The sequence below is a fragment of the Xiphophorus couchianus genome, chromosome 18 (assembly GCF_001444195.1).
Source record: "Xiphophorus couchianus chromosome 18, X_couchianus-1.0, whole genome shotgun sequence".
Lineage (NCBI taxonomy): Eukaryota > Metazoa > Chordata > Actinopteri > Cyprinodontiformes > Poeciliidae > Xiphophorus > Xiphophorus couchianus.
In genome coordinates this window covers 21,042,622-21,069,544 of record NC_040245.1, presented here as the reverse complement: position 1 = coordinate 21,069,544, position 26,923 = coordinate 21,042,622, and the positions used below count along the sequence as shown (strand labels likewise).

General features: G+C 37.6%; 4 protein-coding genes across 8 annotated transcripts in view; 1 reads left to right on the top strand and 3 right to left on the bottom strand.

Moving 5' to 3' along the window:
- The window catches only part of sik2b (salt-inducible kinase 2b), a 49,596-nt gene extending 45,467 nt beyond the window's left edge, over positions 1-4,129 (bottom strand). Inside the window, exons 1-2 of one of the 3 annotated variants that reach the window (XM_028045502.1) lie at positions 3,602-3,734; positions 3,324-3,519 (exon numbers count right to left, since the gene is read on the bottom strand). In XM_028045502.1, coding sequence (XP_027901303.1) covers positions 3,324-3,374 — 51 coding nt within the window. In that variant the 5' untranslated portion in view covers positions 3,375-3,519; positions 3,602-3,734. Of the gene's footprint in view, positions 1-3,323; positions 3,520-3,601 lie in introns of all 3 variants that reach the window. The other 2 variants (XM_028045501.1, XM_028045499.1) reach the window with 2 other exon arrangements.
- Positions 4,130-6,045: 1,916 nt separating this feature from the next.
- laynb (layilin b) lies at positions 6,046-13,078 on the bottom strand. 2 transcript variants are annotated; one of them, XM_027999095.1, is made up of 7 exons: positions 12,684-13,074; positions 10,195-10,501; positions 9,944-10,101; positions 9,076-9,120; positions 8,488-8,559; positions 8,251-8,371; positions 6,046-8,080 (listed from the first exon to the last, which is right to left on the bottom strand). In XM_027999095.1, the coding sequence occupies exons 1-7, from the start codon at positions 12,754-12,756 to the stop codon at positions 7,759-7,761; spliced, it is 1,098 nt and encodes a 365-aa protein (XP_027854896.1). In that variant the 5' UTR covers positions 12,757-13,074; the 3' UTR covers positions 6,046-7,758. The 2 variants fall into 2 exon arrangements, with proteins under 2 accessions (XP_027854896.1, XP_027854897.1); XM_027999096.1 differs by lacking the exon at positions 9,076-9,120 and having other exon boundaries at positions 12,684-13,078.
- A 6,131-nt stretch (positions 13,079-19,209) lies between these two features.
- On the top strand, positions 19,210-23,592 carry LOC114133634 (zona pellucida-like domain-containing protein 1). 2 transcript variants are annotated; one of them, XM_027999685.1, is made up of 11 exons: positions 19,210-19,321; positions 19,602-19,728; positions 20,849-21,075; positions 21,164-21,354; positions 21,447-21,519; positions 21,588-21,685; positions 21,783-21,866; positions 21,957-22,128; positions 22,732-22,831; positions 22,925-22,948; positions 23,046-23,592. In XM_027999685.1, exons 2-11 carry the CDS (start codon positions 19,635-19,637, stop codon positions 23,159-23,161), a joined length of 1,179 nt encoding a protein of 392 aa, XP_027855486.1. In that variant the 5' UTR covers positions 19,210-19,321; positions 19,602-19,634; the 3' UTR covers positions 23,162-23,592. The 2 variants fall into 2 exon arrangements, with proteins under 2 accessions (XP_027855486.1, XP_027855485.1); XM_027999684.1 differs by having other exon boundaries at positions 23,043-23,592.
- A 169-nt stretch (positions 23,593-23,761) lies between these two features.
- On the bottom strand, positions 23,762-26,894 carry LOC114133635 (uncharacterized). The gene is made up of 4 exons (XM_027999687.1): positions 26,763-26,894; positions 26,613-26,671; positions 26,431-26,524; positions 23,762-25,382 (listed from the first exon to the last, which is right to left on the bottom strand). Exons 2-4 carry the CDS (start codon positions 26,659-26,661, stop codon positions 24,530-24,532), a joined length of 996 nt encoding a protein of 331 aa, XP_027855488.1. The 5' UTR covers positions 26,662-26,671; positions 26,763-26,894; the 3' UTR covers positions 23,762-24,529.
- Between the last annotated feature and the right edge of the window lie 29 nt (positions 26,895-26,923).

The following is a 26,923-nucleotide window of genomic DNA, read 5'->3' as shown; positions in this document are numbered from 1 at the left end:
GACAGGAAAAGGGTAAACAAATTCCCAACAAGGTTATATTCTCACACAGACCAGTGAGAAGTAAAGGTAGCCACCAATGATTGGAGAAAAACAGGGAACAACAGTTGCACATTAAAATTGGATATTTCCCCAAAACTGATGAAAAGATGCAAGAAAAACTGTTCAGGAAAAATACCAAGAGCGCAGACGGCAACACTGAAGAACCAAGATCTAATCATGTTCGTCATTCCACAACAACCTCCTATATTCCACATATTTCTGTCCAGACATTTGTCCAATATATTTGGTGTTAAAGCAACATTGCACAAGAATTTTCACTTGAAGTATATAGTAGGTTTAAGCAAAAAGGTAGAGAATACAGCAAACGAAAGAGTTCAAGTTGAACAGCTGAAATAATTTTTCTCATAAGTGAAAAAAAAATAGAGAGCAAAAGTCTTCTTTCAACCCACTGACAGGTAGGAGGGATCAACCAGTGGGAAAAGAGCAGCGATCCATTACTCTACACTCCTTAAAGCTGATGAAAACTCTTTAAATGAACTTCAAACCATAGGAGCAAAATGTCAAAAAGCTTAATTGAATCTATAAATTTTCAAAAGCTAGATACCATGATTTATAGGGGAAAAAGACCTGCTAAACGACAGTCACAAAATGAACCTTCTGCCACTTGTCCACTGTGGTCCATGATAGCACCTAGTTCACTCCATCACAGATTTTAATGAGTCTGAATACCTGCCAAGCACCAGCTTTTTATCCGTGTGGCTGCAGCCCCTAACACACGGCAGCATAAAAGAGGACACCAGCTCCTATACGGAGGTAAAATATGTGCAGCAACTCATCTCACTAGGCAAAAAGACCTCAGCCAGATTCGTCTACAGAGCCTGAAGTTTCCAGGTCCAGCTTGTCATGCATATGGACTCCTGTCTACGTGTGGGAAGTGCTCCGAATTAATGCTCCGAGTTAAGCAGGTGGAGTGCTACAGCTACAGGTTTAACTACTTCACAGCAGTGTATTATAATAAATTGTTCAACAACTAATATTAATCATTCAAGTAAAAAGCCTGTCTTGGCTTATTCCAGCCAAGACAGGAATAAGCCAATTACAAGTTCAAGGTAAACCTAAAATAAAAACAAAGATATGTATGAGCAAATTATTTTTGGGGTAATATGTTTTCAGTGAGATGGCAGAGGAAGTGTCGGATGTGCCAAAGCTTTCTTTCGAATTAATGTAGGGTCGGCTGAGTTGATAGACAGGGCCACGTGGGAGTGGGCAAGACACCCACAACAGAAACATATACACCAAAATGAGACAAATAGGTCAAATGAAAAAAGTAGGTTACACACACAGGAGTTGCACCTACCTAGGGACGTGTAAACATGTGTGCACAAACATGCCAGATCTGCTGTTTCATGTACTGTTAAACTGTGGTTTACTGTACAAACAAGAACCAGGCAGACCAATGTCTCCTGGCATCATCTCACGTCAGATGATGATGCATAAAAGTTTATTGCCTGCCTTTCTGGCTAACTTTGTTTAAGTGATCTCCTCTACCAAATGGATGGCCTGTAAACAACCACTCTCGGTATTATAATGATGTAGCTAACCTGGCTAGATTAACGCTCAGCCACTTCACAGGCCTAAATAACCAGATTACCATAAAAAAAGCATCACACAGGACATATCCTTGCCCTGTTATCCATTAAACCTTTGAAGGATCTAAACTGGGTGACGCAAATCTTTTATTTTCTTGTACACTTTAATCGCTCACGTTCACCAACAAACAAGCTGCGCAGATCAAAGATAAATGTTTTTACAAATCTCCTGGAATATGGTCTAATCACGCCCACTCGTCTCACAGCAGAGACTCTCTACGCACTCTGGGCACTGTTTACAGTAAAGTCCCTGTCTCTATCATTACAACAGAGTGTCATGGCACTCCATGGTACTGCTTGAGTAAGGCTTTTTCTGCATACATGGAATGAGCAGGCAGAAAGTTGCAAATTAGCTCCGATTAATCTCAAAGGTTTCTGATGTGCATTCAGTCTGTTGCAAAGGAACCCAAATTGATATGCATTTTATCACACTACAACTACAAACGTCAATGCATTTTATTTGGTACAGCATCATTAAGTAGACATTGAAAGGGGTGGATAATATGGACTTAAAATTTTAGCACCATATGTTAACGTACTGTTGTGATATTGATAAAGGTGACTGTAAAAAAAACTATTTACAACTACTTTTTAGGTAACGGTGTGAGTGTGACTGCAGTACTGAAATAGCCCCATAAACACAAATACTAATCATAAAAATCATACCTGTCTGAAATAGACTTCTTCAAGACACCAGTCACATAAATGGGGAATGTATCACAACAAATGCATTTAATTATAATTGCAACTTTATTTATGCTAATATGGAGAAAATAGTAAAAACAAAAATTTCAATAACAGTTTCAGTTTTTGAACACAGCCAAGACAGGACAGACGTTCACCTTCCAGCAGGATGAGACCCTAAACATAGTGGAATAGTGGAGTGTTTTAGATTAAAGCATATGCATGTGTTAGAATGGCCCAGTCAAAGTTTAGATCTAAATCAAATTGAGCATCTGCAGCAATAAGTGATGTTCAAAGATGCTCTTCATAAAATTTGAATGAGCTGGATTTATTTTGCAAAGCAAATGGACTAATAATTTCAGCTTAGATGTGCAAAGCTGGTAGAGACACACCCCAAACTGTTTGCAGCAAAAAGTGGTTCCACAAAGTCAAAACTGAGGGAAGGTGGAGTAAAATTGTAAAGCAATTTTTTTTTTATTGTAAAAGAAGTTTGCAATCATGCATCTTCTTTGTTGAGCACAGAAAATGGTTGTGCTTGTAGCAAAAAAAAGTGTAGAAGGTTTAAATGTTATGAATATTTCTGAGGGGCACTGTATGCTGCACCGCTCTGGAGATCGGAGTGTTTGCAGAGCCAAACCCTTTCCAAACTATGAAGACCCCAGAGCTGGTGTCACAGAGTTGCTGTCTGCAAGCAAGTCTGCAAAACTCTATACTTTCCCATTAGAAAGACATAAGCAAAGGATTCACACAAAGCTCACTGCACTGCTGGGACAAGAAATAGCTAAATCACATCATTAGTTAGATTACATAATGGGGCCACCAACCTACGCTGCATCCCCCTTGATACAGAGCAAATTGGAAGTTTACACGGGCTAGACTCTTTTATGTTGCCCCACTGTGGCTTTGAGTGGGGTCATGATACCAAAACGAGAGCAGGTGTATGATGCAAAGAAGAAGAAGAAAAAAAGAGAGTAGTGTGTGCATGTTTACAGTTTGTATTTCCCAGTAGCAGTGGTGGTCAGACCTCTTCCTGGCACTCATATTCCTGAGAGGGGCAAGAACATGCAGACAGGCTCAGCTCCTCTACCTGCATAGTTCAAATGCACCAGCACTGCAAGTCATGTGTCCACGGGCAGCTGCATGACCCGGGTCTGGATCAGCGCTTCAATGGTTGCTGGGGTGTCAACTAGTGCATAAAAGTTATATAACTCAGCAGAACAGCAGCCCAAGTTAGCTTTCCAGGCTAACAACTTCACCCGTGAACTCACCTCGGTCTTGGTTATGCGGTGTCTGGCCAGCTTCACGACAGCGAAATTGCCTTTTCCTAAAGTGCGCTCGATGTCGTAGAAGCCCACTCGGACCGGACCCCGGAGCAGCGGTTTTTGGACACTGTCGGCCATGACCATGCTGTTCTAAATGGGACTGCTTGTGAAAGAGGTAGAGGGGGGATTCAGGCAGGCTTGCTTGAGCAGCTAGAGATAAAGACGAAAGGAAAACAAACCGCCCGCCGCCGCCGCCGCCGCTTCTATCGCCGCCCCAAGCGTGTCCATTAAAAATAGACAAAGTTGATTTCTGTGTCGCCCCTACCGGCTTAAAAAAAAACGCCACTGTGGCGCTGACTCTCCTTCATACGCGGCGAGCCACTCGCTAAACCACAGAGCTTTCACGCCACGTTCCCCGGGTACAATAGAGCGATAATATTTCAGGTTGAGGTGCCTCTATCAGCTACAGAGCACACGAGTTGACTCGCTAAGAGGCATCATATTCTCGAGTTGACGTACATTGACGTCAAAGCCATGGGGGTATTTGTACAGGGGGCGGGGCCACAGAGCGGCTCCACACTTCAGTGCCAATTGGTTGTCAGGACAACCAGACCCACCTCTTACGTCAGCCGGTAAAATTGCTATTCTGAAATCTGTTTGCTCGCCTGCCCTTCTTGATTGCACGCATAGGTAACTTTGAAGTTCGGCCCTGCAGGTGCTTAGCTGGCACTGCGGCTAAAATGCATTAAGTGAAGATTCTACATCACTTCCTTTTACTTGGTCAGAGAAATTACTCAACAAAACTAAATGGGAAATAAATGAACAAGCACATTTGTGCAAAGCAGCATTTTTGGTTATACGGATGCATCATATAGTATGCATGCTTTATTTTAAACAGTGCTTTTATAAAAGCATTTATAGCATTTATGAAAGGGAGTTCTTTGATCGAAGAAGACACTTTGTTCACCTACATCACAGCGACATCTTTTGGTAAAAGTATGCAACTGACACGGTCACTAAAGAGACCTTAATTGTACAGTAGAAAGCGGCTGCAGTGACAGAAAAAAAATCTGTCAATATAAATGTTATAAATGCTGTTTATAATATTATATTGTTGATCTAACTATGTTATATATATAAATTAATTAATCACATGATAGATTAAAATGAGTTTAATAATTTCCACTTGCATTATTTTGCGTTTTTCTCTTTTCTCAAATAACCCCTTTTCTGAAGGACAATTTTGTTTACAGAGACATCATAATTAATTTTGTTTGTTATTTTGGTTGTTTTGTTTATTTACTTGGGTATTTAAATGTCTTTCATTTCCAGTGTTAAGTGTTCATAGAATTTAAAGTTTTTTTATTTCTGAGAATGTGTTCTCTCATTATTATGCCATTACCATTACATTACTTGAAAATGGTCTCAAAACAACAATATTATTGTTTGTCGTAGTAACTTCTGGGACAATTTTTCATGTGTGTGTGTAGTCACATTAATCTTTTGTTAGCCTGAGTAAACACAAAATCAGTTTCTGAAATTGCAAATAATAGTAATACATAATTATGTAGAATTTTGCCCATGTTTTATTGCAAAATTACTTAAATTCAGCAATAAAACTGATTTCTGAACATGAATTCTCCATAACATGCCACAACATTTCAATCAGATTTAAGATCATAACATAACCAGGCCTCTCCAACACCTTCATTTTGTAAACCATATTTATGCTCAATTTTCCTTGTGGCTCAAAGCTTTTTAAAGGATGGTGTAACATCCCCACATGGATATTTATGATTTTTGTCATCTGCTTTTAAATTTCTTGAAACCAGACATATTTAATTCCTGGATTCTAACTGTGTCTAGAATCTAGCTTTCCAAATAAATAAATAAATGTTTGATCACAATATTTTATGATTTACAAAGATGGGCAAATATCAAATTTTACATAGGGGCAAATAATTCAAATAGCTTCTTTATTTCTTTTTACTTTAATCAATGAAATCATAATTTTCAAATGTATATTTATCTGATATTGCATTTGTTTGGTGATGTGGAATATATAACAAAGCAAAACAAGAAAAGCAAAAGGAACAGAAATCTGTAAAGGGAAAATAATTTTTCATGGCTCTATAATACATCCACAGTCCAAATTCACATCCATGGATGGTTCCCTTCATGCCATGCAGTGACAGCCTTGCAGAGCACAGCAGACTGCTGTAGCAGAAAGCCAGAGCAATGCTCCGAAGGCCTCTGCTGTCACAAACAGACTTCCTGAATGTAAGAGTTCCAGATGTGCTTTTGGCATTTCCTGTCTAACTTTCTCCAAGAACACACTCAGCCTCTCCTTACTGGGCTCCGCTACATCTTTCCAAATCACTAACCAAGGCAGCCCACACAGCATGTACTCAGAGAAAACACAGGCATTTATTTTCAGAAATAGGCTTTTGTGTTTTCTTTTCAAATTTACTACAGAGGAACAGATTATACAGAGTAAAACTGATGCAGTTTTTCATAACATATTGTAATCTAGTCATACCTGAAGAGAAACTCTTACTATCAAAAATAAAAAAAAGCTTTTTTGTCAGTTATCTGTCATCTGTCTTTCCTCATGTCCTGACCTGTTCCCTGACATCAGCAGACAGTCCCGAAATGGAAAGTTCATTTTTACAGTGCACTACACGGATGTTTTTTATTATCTCAACAAATGTTGCGAAACTATGTACTAATGCTCAAGAAGATTCATTTGGGATTAACCAAAGCTTTCAAGAACAGTATATTCAGGGTGACCAGTGCATATCATTATTGTATGTACTGTACCTAATTACTACTTCAAATGCTTTTAATCATACTACTTCCTCTTAAAGAAACAATAAAAAATGATTCCTGGAAGTGGGCAAAGAAATGCTGAATCAGTTAATCTATAAATAAATGTAATTTTGAATATTCAGACAAAATAAAAATTATAAACAACATCAGAAAACTGTGTCGCATTAGGATAGGCGATATCTATTTTCTTTCTTTATTACTGTTCTTGTCATGTTGGCAAGAACACAATATCTCAATAACCTTTAATCAGACTGACATGCTTATAAACATGACTGGTAACCTTCAAGTTTTATGTCTTCTAAATTGTCAGGTTTTGGGAGAACCTAATAAATCAGTTTTGTTTTTTTACAGGTGAGGCATTTATCAGATACAATTCAAATGAAAAACAAATCTGTCAAATAGGGGAAAATGGCATTAACACAGTTGCATAAGCATGCACACATTTAACTACTGCTTTTCTGAATATTCTTCTGATTTAGATTTAGTGTTTAGTCTTTAGCTTTTACCTGCCGTCAGTTATAGTTAATGCCAATAACCTCATATAAAGTTCTGCTATCAAATATTTGATTTGACAAAGGCATCAGTCAGGAGAAGGGTGCAAAAGTTATCCAGCATTCTATTTAAGCTATGGGAGAAAAGAGACAATGGTCAACAACTGAAGAAAGTAGCAATAAAACAAAAGCTGGTTGTTTCTACAAAACTATTGAAAAGACAACTGGTCAAGGAGCCAATAGAGAGGAAAATAGCAGCTTTTGAATGGTCTAATTAAATTTCATAAATGAATTTAACAATAAAACTGTAGATTCCTTTAATGAGAGCTGTGGGCAAGAATGCTCACACCATGATAGTTAAGGACCATTGTTTGTGTTTCTTATCACGTAAAATCTCCCCAAAATATTGAGGTTATTTGTTGTAACGTCGCAAATTGCAAAAAATATACAAGGACTGTAAAAGTCCTTCTGTCATCATGGAAAAATCCATAAAACCAAAAATGATATAAACATGTCTTTTGTTCTGATTAATATCAGCATTTATTTAATATGGTTTGACAGATATGATAACGTCCTAAATATAGCGTTATAACTGATCAAAACATAGATGTTAAGCGATGACATATACACAAGGAATAAATTCACACTTTGAAACCAGTCCACGTAAAACCATTCAAACTCAATTATGTATGTTGAGACTGCGTACCTCACTGGTAATCTAGCAAGATATGTAGAAAGAAAGAGAAATAGTCCAGTATATGTTCCTCTTTCTAGCTTAATAAGGTTCCTTTAACAATTACAAGTTCACAGACGTTTCTGGAGCTCACATCGACATAAACAATATTAGCCATAGATCTCATTTTCCACCCATCCATCCTGACTACGGCACCGCCGACTCTGAGTTCTGGCAGTCTCATAGATATCGTTCGTCACAAAGCCGGTCTCCTTCTCTGAACACGTCACATTCTCATAATCAGGATACTGGGCGTCATGTGAATATGGGCAGGAGTACTTTGTCATGATTTCTGCGTGCGTCCTGTAGTCCAGAGCAGCGTGAGGAAGTTTAGTGATGTCACTGAAGGCGTAAGGTCCTTGAATGGAGGAAACCGAAGGTGCTGTTGGCATCAGCTGTTTCGATCTGCCGGGGAAACTCTCCGTCTTCCTCCTGAATATAAGTAGAAAGGATCGAATTCACGGTGAGAACACTAACTGCCAGAGCTGACTTTTAGCTGGAACACACACACACACACTAATCTAATAACTGATTTAAACACAGAGCTTTTAAATGTACTCTGAAAAATTCATGTGATTATTTTTAACACTCTCTCTTTTTACCTTTTTGCATGCTGTCTGTAGCAGAAAAACCCAGCAGCTGCTAACAGCAGCAGCAGCAGCATAGCTGGAATAGTGGCATAGAGAATGTAGGAAACGTCGAGGCTGTTGTCTGAGAAAGACACTGCAAGAAAATGCACGTTATGAAGCCTAGCTGCATTAAAACACAGCCTCCAAATATTCATAAGTATGACAAGATTCTTATAATTAAAAATATAACCGAGAAAGTATTTATTTTACCTGATGACTCAGGTAATCCAATAGTTATTCTGCCATCTCCTTCTTTGGATATGTTTGGCCTCATAGATGGAACTACAAAAACGACAAAGGTCATGATTTTAAAAAAACTACAAATATGTGGCATATTTTAACGGATTCATAATTATTAAAGAATTGTTTATAATGTCAGCATTTTGTACAACTAAATTTAGCATGGTCAAATGTTCAGGTTCAATCACCTAACTACATGTGGCAAAAGATTTAGGCCTGTAGACTGAGGTTTGCTTATGATTCCATGCAGATTCAGAAGTAGTTAGAAAACTCTCACAATCTTTTCTTGGTATGCTTCTCAAACAAGGGCTAAGGGTTTGGCTTATCAACAACATGTAGTGGTTGGTATGGAGATTTAGTTACCCAAACATATCACTTTTATTTACCATTTGAGTGATGTCCAGATAAACTTGGTGCTTTATTCAGCTTTATTTATCAGTTCCAGTTATTTAAACTTAGTAACAAATTTATCACATATATGTGACACAAAGAACATCAATCAAACCTTCTTAGACTTTGACAAAAGGAGATTTTATATTAAACAAGAGTAATGTGTACCTGGTTCTACTATGATCCTGTCCCCTGTAAATATTGGCATTTTCTCTGCAGAGGATGAAGAAAATTAGTAAATTTGTAACATTCCAATAAATTAAAAAAGAACGTTTAACTTTATCCAAACACAAATATTCAATGAGCTTTTGGGCACCATTCTAAAAATTTGATCTTAACAAAAAAACAGCTTTACATCTCAGCATAAGAACACCAAATCTACAGTGACACATGTTGGTGGTAGCATCACGATGTAGGGTTACTTCTCCTACTTTTCCCAGTTGAAATTGGGCTTTCTGGTCAAAGTGGATGAAATCATTACCTGTCCCATGTGCTAGTTTTCACCCTAACTTTTCAGGTGTCTGGTAGAAAGGTAAAGACAGATTTTTAACAGCATCATAATCTAATAGATTTGAAGAACTTTAATGAGGGAGATCCTGCCAGTTAATAGACTGCTATGATTGAAGACTGAACGCTGAAACTGAATCAAAACGTACTTCTTCTAAGTGTTCGTTTTAGGGTGTGGTGTTATGCAATCAGGTTTTTGCGGCTTTTTTACTTTTTATTTTCTTATGCAAATATAGAAATTGTTTTAAAAGGATTTATCATGGTCTAATTTTTTGTCACAAAATCTTGGTATTTTAAAAGATGTCTGAAAATGTTATACATTCAGCATAGGTATAAAAATGGCTTCAAAATAGTTATATACTTTCGAAGATTGCTAAAAAGAAAAGAAATGTAATAATCATAAATAAAGCAAATATTAAAACTACAATCGTGTGCTTAATTCTACCCAGTGAATTTGGCTAACACATTTTATAAATTGCCAGAAAATAAAATTGATGGAGCTATGTTGGTAACAGCTCCACTAACTCACCTTCCTTGTATTTGCAGACAAAATTGTTTTTGCAGCTGCAATTGTCATCATTCCACTTAAACAGGAAATGGCCTTCTTCGTCAGCTGGTGCAGAGGGCTGGTGGTACAACACCACACACATTTCAGAACCACATGACGGCTCATCCCAGTTCCAGTTCCTGCAATAAGTAAAATGTAAACATTAACATTTAACAGTATTTTTCTAGTTCGATTAATTTCACAGAAGAAGTAGTAAAAATAATCAGGAGAACCTGTACTTGGCCTTGCTTCCATCGACCCAATAGTACTGTGAGGGGCATCCTGGGTTATTATTCCCTGTCCGGTGATGCGGGGGGCTACGACGGAGCCCAATCCAGAAATCGCCATCTCCAACCTTCAGCTTTTGTATGAAGGTCTCTATCAACCGTTGCTCACTCTCTGTCTCAATGCTGAGCAGCTCGCCTCCCTCTGACCTGCAGGACTGCCTGGCATCCTCAAACGTCAGCCTCCGCCTGCTGTCCTGGATGTAGGATGCCTTATAGCATGGCCGCTCAGTCCCGCGTCGGCAGATTTTCTGGCCTAAACATGAAGGGGACAGAAAAATTTTTTTTTTTATAACTATGTACCATAAAATAGCCATGCATCAAAAAAGACAGCACTATCCAACACAGGCACTATAATATAAAAAATATAACATAGTAATAACATATATAACATATAATATAGTGAAAAAATTGTTATATCTCTTTGAAGGAATTTTATTCCACTTTCCACTTCCATGTTATTTAAAAGTCCCTGTGTGACCGGTGTTAGAGCTTGGTCCACATTGCCGTCCCGGCAAATAGGTCATTTTCGATGGGAGCTGGACTCTGCCTTGGTCACCCTTTGTTGCCGATCTTGTTCATAACTTCTATGGACAGAACTTCTGGGTGCAGAAAAAGTTTTTGAGGGGATCCAGTTTTTGGCCTTAGGATTTCGTTTCTGCTTTTTGAAGACTTTGTGGTCCTATTGGCTTCATCTGACCGTGGCCTACAGCTTTCGCTGGAGCAGTTCGAAGCGGAGTGTGAAGCAGAAGAGATGAAGATCAGGCTCTCCAAATCCGAGCCTGTGCTCTTAAGCTGTAAAAGGGTAGACTGCTTTCTACGGGTCAGGGAGGAGGTCCTGCCCCACGTGGAGGAATTTAAGTATGTCAGGGTCATGTTCACGAATGACGGAAAAATGGAGGATTGGTGACCACGTCTGCAGTGATGCGGCCTCTGTACCGCTCTGTCGTGGTAAAGAGAGAGCTGAGTCAAAAGGCACAGCTCTCGATTTAACGGTCTATCTACGTTCTTACCCTGATTTATGGTCACAAACTCTGGGTAGAGATGGAAAGAATGATATTGGAGACACAAGTGGCCAAAATGAGACCTTAGCTGCAGGCAAATGAGAGCTGCAGATGTTGTTTTGGTTTGTTTTGTGACTTCCGGTATGTGTCATTGATTTGCTGTTTTCTTCCTTTGTTGATAATGGCTCTAATTATGGTTTTCTGAAATCCCCAAGCCTTAAAAATGGATTTTTACTCTTCCTAGACAAAAGTTCCTTTGTTTATCATCTATTCTTGAAATTCTTCAGATAATGCATTGCTTTTTAGAGAACGTTTACCTTACTTCATTTTGTTGGACAAATTTTATTCAAGCAATTTGTTCATCCTGCTGGTATGATGTATCAATGTCAGTGGGATGTAATGGTGACTGAAGTTCAGGTTACTCTCTATTAGCATTTTACCAGCTAATCTGGAAGCTGAACGGTTGCGCCACCTAGGCTCCACAATCTCAATTTGACCAGAAAAATGAACACAACAGTCAATAAAAGTCTTATAGCACTTTATAAAGATGTTGCCTTCAGTTTGTTAAGTTGTGATTTTCAGTGAAGTATAAACAGAAAATAACTTTCAACCCAAATTTCTTGTTTACTTTCTCCATTATTTTTTCCAACCCGCTGGACACCTTAATGTTTTTCTTTTAAACTCACATTTGGGGGGTTGAAACCTAACACAGTATCTCAAATTCATAATCCAGCTTTGCTTTGTTAAGGCATCAGTCACGTTTGACCCAGGGCAGTTTAAGCAAAAATAACACCGATTAACTCGTTATTTTTAACCCAGCAGTTTTTGAAGTGTATTTTTCAAATAACGTTGCTTTCCCTGTTAATGCAGTGACTATTAACTGAGTCACTGCATCCCACTTAAAAGTGGAACTTTCGATTTGATCATAAGTAATTGCAAATAATAATTCAGGATTACTGCGCATTCGGTAATAAGATGCTTACTGAATGAAAAATCCGACTTAATTGCCGATTAAACAGAATGTAGATGAAGGAGTGCTTATGTAAGCGCTTTCCTGTCTCTGTTTTGCTTATAATCAAGAGTCAGCGATATCCACTGGTCTGGCACAGTCAAATTACAGCAGCGACTCTCTGACCCGGGCAGAAACGGTTGTTTACATGTTTCAAGAAGTTTGTTGGGTCGATATCGTTATGAAACACGCAGACTGCTGCTTGCTTTGGACTTTTTCAGCAGCGGTGCTGCTTTCAAGACTCGTTTCCCTGCGTCACTCAAGTAAACCCCGAAAAACGCTTCATTTACGTGTTAGAAAATGTTGAGACTTCCTCGGTTTTTTTTCTTCTAAAGAAAGCATTGTCTTTTTTCATATGAAGGTTTTTAAATATAAATGAAACTCGTTTCTGCCTTTTTTTTTTCGCCCCCGATGCAAATTCTTACCATTTATTTTCGAAGCGGATCCAGGGTGAAACAATACGGCGATAACGGTGCCAAAAAGCCTCATAAAATCCATGTCTACATGTTCACTCGATGTTCTGCCCAGCTGCTGTTCAAAAACTGGGAGAAACTAAACTTCACTTCCAAACCCGGTGATTCAAAAACTGCAATAATGGGAATGAGAAAAGACTAGTAGTCTGTTCAGGAAAAAAAGGGGGTCGCGTCCTGAAGGCGTGCATATGGCGTCTGATTAAAAAAAGCATCAAGAAAAAAACAGTCTAAAACTACAGAAACACTTTTAACTATTAGTGGGGTTTTTTGTATTTAAGTTTAATTCTTGCATTTACGCTCATTTGCAACAAATAAGCTTTTCTAAATCCTGTTTTTTACGTAAAGCATTGCAATATTGACCTGAATGGAGTTCTTTGTCTGTATTCTGTCATGTGGACTGTGTTAAAGAGAGCTACAAATGTGTGTCCTCCCTGCTTCACACACACACACACACACACACACACACACACACACACACACACACACACACACACACACACACACACACACACACACACACGCTCACACGTATACAAATATGTATGTGGAAGCAGCACACTGTATGTGGAATAGATAAACAAAGAAATGTGTCTCAATAAAATAGCATGAAATAATTATTTCAATAATAAGATTGTAAAAGTGAGATGTCTTACAAATTCATCTCATAAAGGGATGTGTTTTAAAATGTTGATTTCAGTAAATGTTTCATTAAGTATTTTTTTTTTAAAGAAAATGATACAGGATCAATAAATATGAATACAAGCCTTTAATCATAGTTAGTTATCCAGGTGCTGGGACCTTGATTTTGAAAAGTTGTGCATAATTTACTTTCAGTAAAAGACTTTGACTGAAGCAACAGTGTAATCATTTAGCTCCGTAGGCCATAACCTTGGTAAGTCTCAGTGTGGTGGCTCTATAAACATTGACAGGCATTTTTGTATAACACTTTTTCCTTCCACTCAACTTCCCAACAATATGACAGGATAAAACACTCTATGTATGAAATGTATTCCTTTGTTTTCTAACATTAACTCTAATTCTGTTGGACCCCAGTAATAATAGATTTGGTTCTACTAATGGAGCTTAATTAAAAACAATACTGTCTACTGGATAGCTGTGAAGTCAACAGTCTTCTCTATGACTGCATCAGTCTTAAAATGATATTTCTGCATTAAAGTAGTTTTATTGGTATTTTATGATATTCTGTTTTTTTTTTTCAGAGACAGACGTTTGGGCTTTTATTGACTGAAATTTCACTTGAGGAATCAATTAACTGTAATAAATCAACTTTTTTCTATTAAATCATTTATTGAGAAGTGCCTCTAAGTTAGTTTTGTCAATAGATTTGTTTGCAAGTGGAGTAACCTTATCGTATGTCATATTTAAATATTCTGCCCACATGTAAATGGAGTCTGTTGAGAAGAAAATTACTGGAGCTTTATAGGAAGAGGATATGAGTCAGACTTCACTGTGAAAACAAAAGCTTCTGGTAAAAAGATGAAAAGCAAGGACACATAGTGAGATAAATACAGAGAGTTATAGGGATAGAAAAGAGAGATTGACTCTGAACAGGAAAGGAAACAGAGGAGGAAGAAGACAGTATTTTTTTAGGACTTCACTTCCTGTCCATTGCTTTGGTTCAGTTTCCATTTCCAGAGTGTGGCTGACTGAAGCTTCTCTGTAAATGTAACAACAAAAAAATCCAAAAGAAGATTAAATAACAGCTTTTCTGTACTTCATTTTACAAAACAACAAAATAATGATAATCTGCAGTTATTAAAATTAACATACTCAGGTTCAAAGAACTGTGCCCCTGATTATGGTAGTTCAATAAATGTTAAAAAAAAACAAAAACGTTCAGTCTTAATTGTGTATGAAAACAACAAACTAACAAGAAATAGAATAGCTGGAGATAAAATGTTAGAGATTAGACTTTTTAAATACTTGTTAGTTTATGAGTCACATGTTGTCATTGTATCAATAACAACAATTGCAAAACCAATTGCAAAAACAACCTGCAATTGATTTTGTTTGAGGGAGAAAGAAGAATGGGATCACCCTGAGTGCATTCCATGATGACACGTTATTTTGAAAGCTATTTTTATGTCATTAAAAAAGTTCCCAAAGCAAAGAAAAAGAGTCTTATCAATTAAAATTTAGCATGTGTGTGATAACAGCATTTCAAGCATTAAACTGTTGTTAGATTGGGAGAAATAGGGTATTTTACCCGTTTAGTACGTGAGGAATATTTTTGCAGGAGTCTAATTCTCTTAATTCTAGAGCAGGATATCTTTCCCTGAATCTCTCTTCAAAATATTACTCTCACACTCATACAATCTCTAACTTCTCTCCAAATATAGCCTGACCAACTGAGTCTGGTGGTAGAATGGAACAGATTTGTTTTCCACCGTGCTGTACAGTCATAATCGTACCCAAAAAACAAAAGAACACTTGTTAACTTGGTCCAGCAGAGGGCGTCAAACTCAACAATAACTCCCACTACTAATATGACTCGTACATACAGAGGCTAAACTGGTGGGAATAATGCAATATCCATACACATGATATTCTCAATTTGACCCTATTACTCACGCAGATAAAGACTTTTAAGGAACATTTCTCTTTGTTGTGTCGGTAATGTTATATATCTGCTCAAGCCATTTGAGATAGTTTTATTTGAAACTTATCTCTGGCTAGAAAACTTTACGCGTTTAAAACCTTTGTTGCACTTGTGTGCTGCTCTGTTAAGACACAAAAAATGGCTTCACTAACGACGAAGCTGAAGTTGGTTTCCAATACCAGCTTCCGATTCGGGAAATGGCTAAAGGGGGATTTCACCTAATTTTTTACTAAGTTCCTCATGTTTAATCTACTCTAGTTAAAAAAAACTACACCACCTAGGCACATCAAACTCGGACTGGATTATTCTGCTCTAATAGCAAAATATTTAAAACCATGTTTGGGATTTGTGAAATTGTTTTCTGATTTATGAAACTTCAATAAAGAACAATTTGTCAATCTCGGTCACACTAGAACTGCTCAAATTTCAAAACTACAACACCCAGACACTTCAAACCTGGACTGGATTATTCTGCTCTAATATCAGAATATTTTAATCCATGTTTGGGATTTGTGAAACCTTTATGCGATTTGTGAAACTTCACTAAAGTTCAGATTATTATTCACACTTGTTCCATGCAGTTTTCTTTTTATTCAATTCTAATTCAAAACCACTTTATTAATTACAAAGGGAAATTAAATGTATGTATGTATTAAATGTAAATGGTAGGAACGAATATTTACAAGCCACCGTCTTCTTAATTCAGGATCGCTTGGAAATCCATGAAAACGTAAAAGCCCATTATATTAGGAAGACAGTAATGTTCATGGTATTGCTTCATTTGCTTCTGAAATAGGACTTTGTCTTTTCTAGCTGTCATAGTAACTTAAAGCGGAAGCAAGAGAGCCGCATTTTGCTCATGTGGATATGACGTCACCGCCGTAGATTCAAAGAACCCTTTCACAACAGGCCCCTTCCTACCTGTGTTGATTTCTGGGGGACTGAATTTATTTTGCTTTCCTTATGTTTTCTTTGGACTCTGGCCCCCCGTCCGGCGCCCCTCCGCCCACTCTGGTTGTGTTGTTGAGGGCTAGAGGGGATACTGTGAGGATTTGTTTTTTTCTGTGTCAATTTAGTTAATCTGTTGTCTCGGCTTAACCTTGATTGTTCCCAGCTGTGTCTCCTGTTCCCTGATTACCGCTGGTGTATTTAATTCCTCCTGTGTTCCCTGCTCCTTGTCTATTCTGTTAGCTGTCTTCCATTGTGTTGTTTACTATCAATGCTACCGTTGAGTGTTGGCGTTTGAGTTCCTTGCCTTTATGCTCACCTGTGCTGCCTGGACTTCTCTGTGCTCCTCGTTGTTCGTCATTAAACTTTAACTATTCACCATAATCTGGGTCCACCGTGTCTACCTCACCACCAAAACCTTCAAAAACCACAACTCATGACAGTTGCTCACATAACTGCAGCATATTGCGACGATGGTTCTGTCTGCTTGCACATATTATCAAAGAAAAGGATTACAGGTTCTCCGATAACTGACGCATCTTATAAAATCCATTCAGTGTCACATTAAACTTCCCTAAGTTAGAAATGTATCATATTTAAAAAAAAATTCTCAAAAACTATATACATTTATACAGAGAAGTATAATATTTATTCTTTTGATTACTCATAGTACTCCCAGTGTATAGTCAAGAAATCCTTAAATAGAGTCGGTCTGACAACACGAAGAAGGCTAAAAAAACACACCGTCATTTCTGGATTGTACGCTGTTGACGGTGATCCTTTTATTTATGCCCACAAACTCTTATTCATATCATATTCTCAATTTGACCCTGCAGGCAGAGTGACCAATTAAAAATAAAGAAGAAGCCATGACTCACTGGCATAAAGAGTGACAAAGGCACCTGTTTCTAAACACCACCATGCAGTCAGATTGGGTAAGTAAGGTCACAAAAGAATGGCACATCTACAGATAATGTGACAAACAATTTCTGTCACCATGAGGATTTTGGCAGAAGTGCCAGCACTCCTTTTCTCTCTGTGCTTCAGATGAACAAAGAATGTCCTCAGTTGAACAGCAGTTGTGGCCTGTAGCTGCATTTTCTCCCTCATGGCAGCTGTGATCAACTTTCAAACTTTGTTCTCTAGACATGAATCCACAATTTAAGACAGGAAATCTCTACTGGCCTGAAAGGCATGTAGTTGTTGTCCCTGGTTACTGTTCTGACATACAGATTCGGCGGTCTTTGCAAAAATGAAGATAAGTTGTTTGTGCAGTTTGTGAAATCGGAAAATCTGCACATAATGCATTTTTAAAGTATCATTCTATCACATGACTGACAGATGAAAATATGTCACAAGTAATAATATTGTCCACTGTCCACTGATATTACTGTAATTTATTTATTTATTTATTTGTTTATTTATTTATCTAATCATATCATGAGTGATGGCAAGGAGGCATTCATCCTCAAAGACCTGGAGCTCATCATCAAAGATAAACTTTTTAAATACCAGAAAATGCACAAAGCTGCTCTGCAATTAGAAGAAGATTTATATTTCAGAAAAGAGAAATCATTTTCACTTTGTCATTTTATGATACAATGGAAATAAAAAGAGAACATTTAATTAATTTAAAAAAAGGATTGCTCTTTCATAACGTCTCATCCTCTGGAAGATGAGACCATCACTTTCTATCAAAACAAACTTCTTGGCTGAATAAAAATAACTTTAAATCTTTTCCACATTTGTTACATATCCTGGTGTGAATACTTTGAGAAACACTGTTTTTACTAAGGGAACAGTCTTCCATCTTGTTCTATAACAGTTTTGGATTAGAGGATATATAGAAAGGAATAATCATACCTCTTATACTTCTTCCAGAGTTCTGGGTCCTGTCTTACGGTGTCTTCTCTATAGGGATCTACTGTGTGTTTGAGCACTGAGATATACATGGAAGAAGGTTAAATATGTGTCTGGTGAGTCATTTTTGCATTGATTTGGTGATGTATTTTGAATCATGATTCTGCTAAAATGCAGACTCAATCAGATATTTGCTTACCTTATTGTGAAATCTCAATACAAACAGATGTGATGCACCTGAACAATGTTCCCTAGACATTGAAAGAGAAAGGTCGTCAGCATCACAGATCTCTCATCATACATAACAGTGAGTATGAAGTCCTTTAGATTTTTTTGTGTATAGTAAAGTGTTGTTGCAGAGAGGAAAGATCTTTGTCTTATAAAGTTATGTATCTTTTCATAAATAGTTGCCATAACTTGGTGACCCCAGCCCTTCCCCGTCTGTTGTGGTTCTTTACCTTTATTTTTGTTATTGTACCTCCCTTACCATCTCTTTGGAGATGATGGAAAGATAAACTTTGGTCCTTGCTAAGTCTGGTTTACGACAGTTCCAGTGGTTTTATTTTTATGGTATTGCTCCGACTGTAAATATAGGTTAGTAGTGGATTTCTTGAAGGTCATGTTCGCTTATCTTTTCCATTCTGATGAGTGGCTAAGTGTCGCATCATGTTTTTATTCCCAATCAACAGTTAGTCAGGGTTTGCTAATTAAAAGCTCAAAAACTTGTATCAAATAATAATAATAAAAAAAATCTCAGTTTTCCTTTTACATATCGTCAGGTAGAAAGGAGTGCGGATGACACTGTAGTCAGTTATGACTTTTATAAAGTATCTTTGTATCATCTGGTGTTTAGCAACCATTTCTTAAGGACAAACACCTGAGACAGCACGTACGGTTTAACCTGAGGGATCTATATCAAAACCTACTGACACAATAATCTGCTGGAAGAACATCTGACAATAAACCATGCCAGGAGCTATTGCTGTTTTCCTGAAAGGTCACGGCATGGGCAGATGCAGAAAGCGAATATTTGTGTCTGTGCACCATATATAATTAGTCAAAGGGAGGGCTGAGGAGTGATGCTGCAGTGGTTTTACATGTCCTATAAAGGCTGCATCCCTCAGCTACCTCTGGTACAAACATCTGCACAGCTATCAGCAAGGTAAGACTCTCTTCAGCTCATCATGCTTCTCTTTAACTAAACTTTGAACCGGATCGTGTTTATAGCCGACATAGTGAGTTTGGTTTTATTGTGCAAAATCAATCAGAAGATTGTGAAGAACGCTGCAGTGTTTTGGTGATTCTACTCATTGATAGAAATCTGAGGAAAAAAACAAAAACTTAACATGTTGTTAATGGTGCATTTAACTGACTAAATCTGTTAAAGCTAGCAAAGGTGGATGGATTCCCATGCTGTTTTGTCACCATGTTCTCATTTTCAGCTAAAATCAAACTGATAGCTTCCTCCAGAGAGCATGGATCTTTTCTTTTGTCTCCCTCTGCTGGCCCTGTTCCTCCAGCCTGCCCTGTGTGTGTACAACTGCTCCAAGATGTATGAGCGGACACCAGGTAAGGATCTATCAGCATATTAATATTTAGGAGAGTTTTTTAAAACGAAAGAACTTATCTATCTTTACTTACAAAGCAACACAATGTACTTTACCAAAAAGAAAAATAGCAAGGGGAAATGCAAAGTGAATTACAAAAATCCTACTGAACTAAACAAGACAAAACATAGAAAAAACTAACAAAAAACCTGAAAAAATATATAGAAATACATGAATAGTAGAGAAGATATGATTTTCACTTACTGAGGAAACCAATTTCTTTTAGTGTCAATGGAGAGACAGTAAACAAGTTATTTAATCACTGAGTTGAAATAAAATTAGTTAAATAAAAATATATACTAAATATTATAATAAATATTACATCATAAAAGAAAGAGGGGAAAAGATATAAAGAAAGCAATGAAGAAAGAGAGAATGAAAGAACAAAAGAGACTAAACTACATTGAAAATACATTTAAGTAAAAAATATTCACTTAAATTCAATTTAGTTCTAAAGCTGCATGTTACAGTTGCAGACAGACTCAATTTATGTATAGACTTACATCACCAAATCAGTCCACTTGTATAGACAAATTAAAATCCCATTTATCACAGCAATCAAACAAATAAACCATTAAGTATCGTTAATAAAATAATCTTAAATCTGTATAAGGTGATTTAAATATTCAAGCAATAAATATAGCAAACTGAAGCAAAGAAGCATACTACATGTAAATATTTTAAACCAAGATTATGCCTCACCAAAACAAATAAATCCATAAATAAATAAATTGAGTAATCTACTTTTAATACATACAGGTGTAAAAGTTCACCAATGACATGAATACCATTGTACAAATAATCAAATTTTTTAAAATCAATATAAAGTCAAACTTCAGAAGTCCTTCAATATATAGATACAATGCAATTAAACAAAAAATCTGCATTAAATTCAAACTTGCATGAAAGTTCACTAATCGTTGTAGTAATACGAAATAGGCTAGCGTAGTTAGAACCACCACAAAGAAAAACTTTTCTTTTTCCTGATATGAATGTGAAATGATGTGAAATTATTGTGTAACATTGACATTTAAAATGAGTGACAAAAATCAGTGAAAGTATTTTTGATTCATCATTTTTAGAGAACTCAGATCTGACAATTGAATGCAGCACCACCATGATAACCATAGAGGTCAACCTGTGCACGGCGCTGTGGGCAGGCTTCAACGCCTCCAACCTGGCTCTCAATGGGAACCACAACAACACCGCCTGCCTGGGCTCCATCGATGACAGCGTGGAGCCTCCGATCATCCGTTACTACCTGCCTGTAAACAACAGCGTGGACAACTCCTGCCGCCAGTCTGTGCATGTAAAGCATGACGCTTGGAGCATGTTGGAGCATACTTACCTGTCGGATTTAAGGGTGAACTGAATGTATGTTGTGCTTTCATGTTCAGATCGTGGATGAAACTCCAGACCCCTCTGGTCCCTTCAGTAGTTTCTCAAGTATTCAGACAGTTATCATCTCATCGTACATCGATACCCCAAAAACAGATTCAGGGATCATCAGCTACTCCACAGATCTGTATTATTACTTCTCCTGCAGCTACCCTCTGGAGTATCTCATCAACAACACACAGATTGTAGCGTGAGTAGCAGTGACTGTTGATTTATTATAAAAATTATTATTATTACCAAAATTCATTCATAAAAGCTTCTGTACTTTCTGATTTTCTTTAGCTCCTCAGTGTCTGTGGCAACCACCAATAATAATGGAAGCTTCATTGATACACTAAAAATGGGTGTCTTTAATGTAAGTGCAATTCCACTCAATGAAAGAGATTTGTCACTGCTCCTGTTTAATAAACCTTATTCCCTCAGGACACAGACTACAGGTATCCATTGACGGTTCCGTCATCAGGTCTTGAGCTGCGAACCAAAGTCTATGTGGAGGTGAAGGCTGTTAACCTCACAGGAAAGTGAGTAAAACCTGCTATATTTTCACTCTGACTGGCTCAAAGTGATAGATAAAGGGCTAAAATGTAAAAATTTTCTCTTTGGTAACCCTGTTTCCAGTTTCCATATCCTCCTTGATCACTGCTTTGCGACTCCCAGTCCTTACAACATGACTCAGACGGATCAGTACAACTTCTTCACTGGGTAGAAAAGTCTGGATAAAACCAAATCTTAAAGTTGACATCTAACAAACAAACAAAAAAATGCATCAAAAGTATTTTTGTTCTTCACCAGCTGCCAGGTATCAACAAGGACAATTATAACAAGCAACGGCCTTTCCAACGTGGCACGGTTCAACTTTGAGGCCTTCCGCTTTGTTCAGCACAGAAACCAGGAGAAGTCCACCATCTACCTGCATTGCATCCTGAGACTGTGTGAGCCCACCAAATGTCAAGAGCTGCTGAATGTAAGTCGACTAAAGCAACAAAACTTTTTAACTACAAAGATCTGAAAGCAGTAGAACATGGAAAAGAATGGAAGGTAAAAAGGTTGGTTGAAGGCAGGCAAGGCTGCTTTGCCTGCCTTTGCTAACAAATAGTACTCTGTAAAGAAATTGTAGACAATGCTGTGAAATGATACAATAATATTTCAAAATGCATAAGAATTATTTGCTAAGTTTGTCCAAAGTGAATCTCAAAGTGTGTGCTGCTTTATTTCATGTAATCTTTACCACATTAACCAATTAAGAGAGAGGTAGAATGCTTAGAAGGAAATGGTGCAAAAAGTAAAAAAAGTTTTTAACTGCATTCATGTTCCTTTAACTTTTCACATTATAAATGCTAATTAATTTAATTTCTATTTATTATGACAATGTAGTACACCTGTTGTGTATTTCACACTTGAAAATAATGCACTGGTTTGAGTTGTTCAATCACATAAAATCCCAATGTAACACTTTAAAGTTTGTGGTTGTACCTCAAAAAAATGGGAAACATTCAATGGGGGTGAAAACTGTAACAGTATATAAATAATTAAATGATGGGTGAAACCTTTACCTGCATTTTGTCAGGCTTGTAATGCTAGAAGAAAAAGATCTCTGACTCCTTTCGGAGAAGAAAGCAGCAACTCTGCCACCGTCTCAGTTGGACCTCTCTACACCGCCGCAACAGGTCTATGAAATATAAATGCCCTTTTCTTACTATTAGTTCAGCATTAAGGTAAATTCTGTGCCTGATCATTTCTTTAATTTTGCCCCACCAAAGATGTGCCTGTGACTGCTGGCTCTAGTAAGTATTTTTAAATTGTAATAATCTTACATTACATGTCCATTAATGTATATTAACACTCTGAACAAACTGAAATGTTGTTTACTGTGTTTAGCAGGCGACACTGTAGCATCAGGAAGTGCTGGTGTGGATGCAAGCAGCCTGGTGGTGTGGCTCATGTTAGGGTCGGTTGTTGCTGCCCTGGTTCCTGACATGGCGACTGGTTTGTATTGAAAAAGTCATCCTTTGGCTGGAGGACTAACGTGGAAACATCAAATTTGACCAACTGATCAAACAGCATCTACAAATTATCACTACTCTATATCTTTTAATCAGATTGTATCTTCAGGTTTATGTTAAAATGTTTGTTTTTTTGTGTGTGTCTTAACCGCAAGTGAGCAGATAGTCCAATCAAATGTTATGGGATCTTATGTAACTTTTTCTATTTGCACTCTTGCATTGATATTGTCTTTAATGATTATGAAGGAATAGAAAAGCTGAACTGTGAAAAATAAATCTCAAGATTTTAACCCGCATGATAATTTCCTTTCACATGCTTGTAAAATCTCTACTGCAATGTTGTACAATAGAATCTTGCACAAAACAAAATGACTTTTATTCAAATATAGATTATCTTTCTTTAATAAACATATGTGAAAAACAAATGTTTATTTGTTTATCTTGGTTCTGCACTCTTGAATCTCATAAACTATGGAAGCTTATGACATGAACATGGCTCACAACCCAGAGCGTCATTCTGTCAGGAGCGAAAAAGTGATTACAACAAAAAGTTAGAAAGGCAGACAGAAACTGATTTAGAAATTTCACACAAAATTGTTTAATGGATTTGTATTTAAATATAGATAACTTTTCATAAATAAAACTCAAAACAACAGTATCATCGTGGTTCTGAACTCAGACAGAACACGTTTGACAGGCAACAACTATGTTTACACGCCACTGAAAGAGACAATATTTACTCACATACACAATATCATCTAATTTTCTTCAATCATTTAGACATATTTACAACCACTTTTCCACTCTGGCAAAGAGACAAACTAACAAGCAGGAATTCTGGGAGGGAAAACTGATCAGAACGGGTCACTTCAGATGTTTGTTTGTCTAAGTGCGTAGAGCAAAATACACATGCCCTGGATTAAATAACTGAATTGAACTGGGATGTTTATTTTGTAATTTTCCTTTTGACATGGCAAACCTTCCTGCCACGCATTGTGTCCACTTCCAACATTTTCTTTCAACTCTCTTGTACATAGTGGTTGAAAAGGCTTATTTAAATATGGATAATCTTTCTAAAATAAGAATGAATCAAGTAATTTTAGTTCTGCACTCTCAAATCACTGAAAAGACAAACAGCAAATAAAACAAAACACATGCTTTTACACTTATACAATAAAATACTTTACAAAGGCAGCAACTTATAAAAAAGGAGATACTTTCTCTATCTTTTGCTTATTGATAAAAAAGAGTCATCTGAACATTTTCTATTTGGTCACATTTACAAGACGTTTTCCATACTGATACAATGGCAAAACAAAGAAGATGGATGCTTAGATATTTTTTGTTAAGTGCGTGTTTTAGTTACTGCACAGAGTGCATAATGTCCTGGATCAGAGCAGATAGCCTAACTGAGAAGTCCTCCCGCAAAGATGCACCTTCCTGCATCGATGAAGAAAGAGACTGAGACACAGTGGAGGCGCCTCCGGCCTCCTCCTCCACGGCAATAAACAGTCTCTCCATCCGGGCCTGCAGCGACTGACTCTGCAGAGCTGCGTTGTGGCAGAATTGCTCCAAACTGTCTGCAACATTAGTCTGAGGAGGATGAGCAGACTCCAGCAGAGCTGCCAGCTGCGCTCTGAAAGCTCCCACCCGGCTCTGCACCTCTTCCCTCAGTGAACTCAATTCCTGCCCCAGCTTGGAGACCACTGCCTGCCAGACCTCTGAGCCAACCGTGTCCTCTTCAGCATCGCTTTTCTGCTTCAGGTGTTCAATCACACCACTTGCTGAGGTTTGGAAGTCACTGATGAGGCTGGATAGCTGGCCGCTGCTGAGCTCCAGGTTTTGACTAATCCACTGGAAAGCTTCTTGGTAGAAAGCAGGACTGGCCTCCGCCTGAGCCGCCGTTTTCTCCAGGCCCTGCAGGTACACCCTGAGCTGGCTGCACAGATCCTGGGTGTTGCTGCTCAAGGAGTCCTGTAGCTGCTGGGTGAGCGGACTCAGGTGCTCCTTCATGCTGTCCAGGATGGCGCTGAGTTGTGCTGGGGATGGAGACAACCTCTCCCGCAGCTCGGCCAGCTCCTGGCGCAGACGGACGCGCAGACGCTCTGACTCTAAGGTGAGTTTGTGCTGCATTTCCTCTGCAAGGGGATGCTTCAGGTCATCACTTTCAAGGGTGTAAAGACCACTGCTGTCTATGACGCTCTTGTAGATCCCACTAAGCACAGAAAGAGAAACAGTTCATGTAAACGTATCACTAAAGGAATGAATGAACAAGTCTAAACGAAATCCATCCTTTGAAATAATGTCAGCTAATTTGTCTAACTGAGATAAAATATACAAAAGTGAAAAAGAAATACCATCATCTCTTTTTGAAAAAGAGGAAGAAAAATGCTTATGAAACTCTGACTGTCTAACCCATCATAAATACACATCCTGGTATATAGTTTACATCATCTATAATTATTTACACATATTCCACTTTGGATCAAACATATCACAGTGCCTTAAGAAGTTATTCATACTCCTTTAATTTATTTTAGATGTCTTTTATTTGCCCAAATTAATTCAGTATCATAAGAGAAAAGAAAAGAAATTCATGTTTCAAATTTTCTAAATCTAAAAAAGTGTAATATTTCTGCACCGTAAATAATTTGGAAAGAAAATGGCACATCTGCTGACCATTGAAGACATTACCATGCTTTTAAATTGATAAGACAATAATGCAGAGGTTCAACCAAGATACCCACGGTATCACTGGAGGACCTGTAGAAATCTACTGCTTATGTGGGAGAATATACAGTACAGACCAAAAGTTTGGACACACTTTCTCATTGAATTCAGTGAGAAGGTGTGTCCAAACTTTTGGTCTGTACTGTATGTTTACTTCAAAGTCATTTGTAAGTGCCAAATATGTGAAAGAAATTGAACTCTTTTGCCAACATCCAAAATCTTTTGTTCCTGCAGGACAGTCACACTGAATATACACCCAGAGTTTCAATGGAAGGACAAAGAAGAAAGAATATTCAGTATTAGAATGGCCCGGTTAAAGTTCACACCAATGAAGCTGTTGGTGTCAAAAGTTCCCAAAAAACTGAAATTGCAGCAAAAGGTACCATAGTTTTACAAGATATTGACTCAAGGGCACTGATCATAAATGCACACTGCCCATTGTTCAAAGGGTATAAATAATTTCACAAGACACTGGAGAATTTTTTTTTTAGTTGTCTTCATCAATAGCTACTTGTTCTGTTCGGTCAACTTACTGGGTGTCTTTTGAGAGGTCTGTCTTGTCAAACACGTGGTTAGCCTTTGAGTCAACCCAGGCTGCCTCCCTTGAGTCACTGTGCAGAGGATGGGCTGCAGACAAAAACAAATTTGTAAGCAAAACACAAAACAAAAACCATAACCAAAAAAAAGCAGAGATGTAAAATATGAAAAAAAATACCTAAAGCTGTAGAGAGTGACAGGGTGACGATCATTAATTCCCAAATCATGTTTATCTCTCTGTAAAAGTGAAATAAGGGAAACTGATAAGAATAACAAAAGACAACAAACACATTTGGAAGCCATACTACTTGTTTCACATATCCCTTACTTAGAACAAGAGGAAGATCAGTGCACAACAGAGAAGCAGGTTCTTTATCCAAGGATCAGGGGTTTGTGGACTGACTTCTCTTCTGCTCTGACTTATAAAGGTCCTTGTTATCAAAGAGGCTGCCCAAACCCTGCCTATGTCAACAGTCAACACGTGGAGGG

Bases quoted from the DNA above. Each gene is read 5' to 3' on its own strand.
- laynb (XM_027999095.1), bottom strand. From the start codon at position 12,756: ATGGATTTTATGAGGCTTTTTGGCACCGTTATCGCCGTATTGTTTCAC. The intron at 8,560-9,075 runs GTACACATTACT...TCGTTTTTGTAG, and splicing joins CAGGATCATAGTAGAACCAG to TTCCATCTATGAGGCCAAAC. The intron at 8,081-8,250 runs GTAAAAAGAGAG...ACTTATATTCAG, and splicing joins TACAGACAGCATGCAAAAAG to GAGGAAGACGGAGAGTTTCC.
- LOC114133634 (XM_027999684.1), top strand. From the start codon at position 19,635: ATGGATCTTTTCTTTTGTCTCCCTCTGCTGGCCCTGTTCCTCCAGCCT. The intron at 21,355-21,446 runs GTGAGTAGCAGT...GATTTTCTTTAG, and splicing joins AACAACACACAGATTGTAGC to CTCCTCAGTGTCTGTGGCAA. The intron at 22,949-23,042 runs GTAAGTATTTTT...TACTGTGTTTAG, and splicing joins GCCTGTGACTGCTGGCTCTA to CAGGCGACACTGTAGCATCA.
- LOC114133635 (XM_027999687.1), bottom strand. From the start codon at position 26,661: ATGATTTGGGAATTAATGATCGTCACCCTGTCACTCTCTACAGCTTTA. The intron at 26,525-26,612 runs GTATTTTTTTTC...TTTTGTCTGCAG, and splicing joins GTCACTCTCTACAGCTTTAG to CCCATCCTCTGCACAGTGAC. The intron at 25,383-26,430 runs GTAAGTTGACCG...TTCTGTGCTTAG, and splicing joins GACCTCTCAAAAGACACCCA to TGGGATCTACAAGAGCGTCA.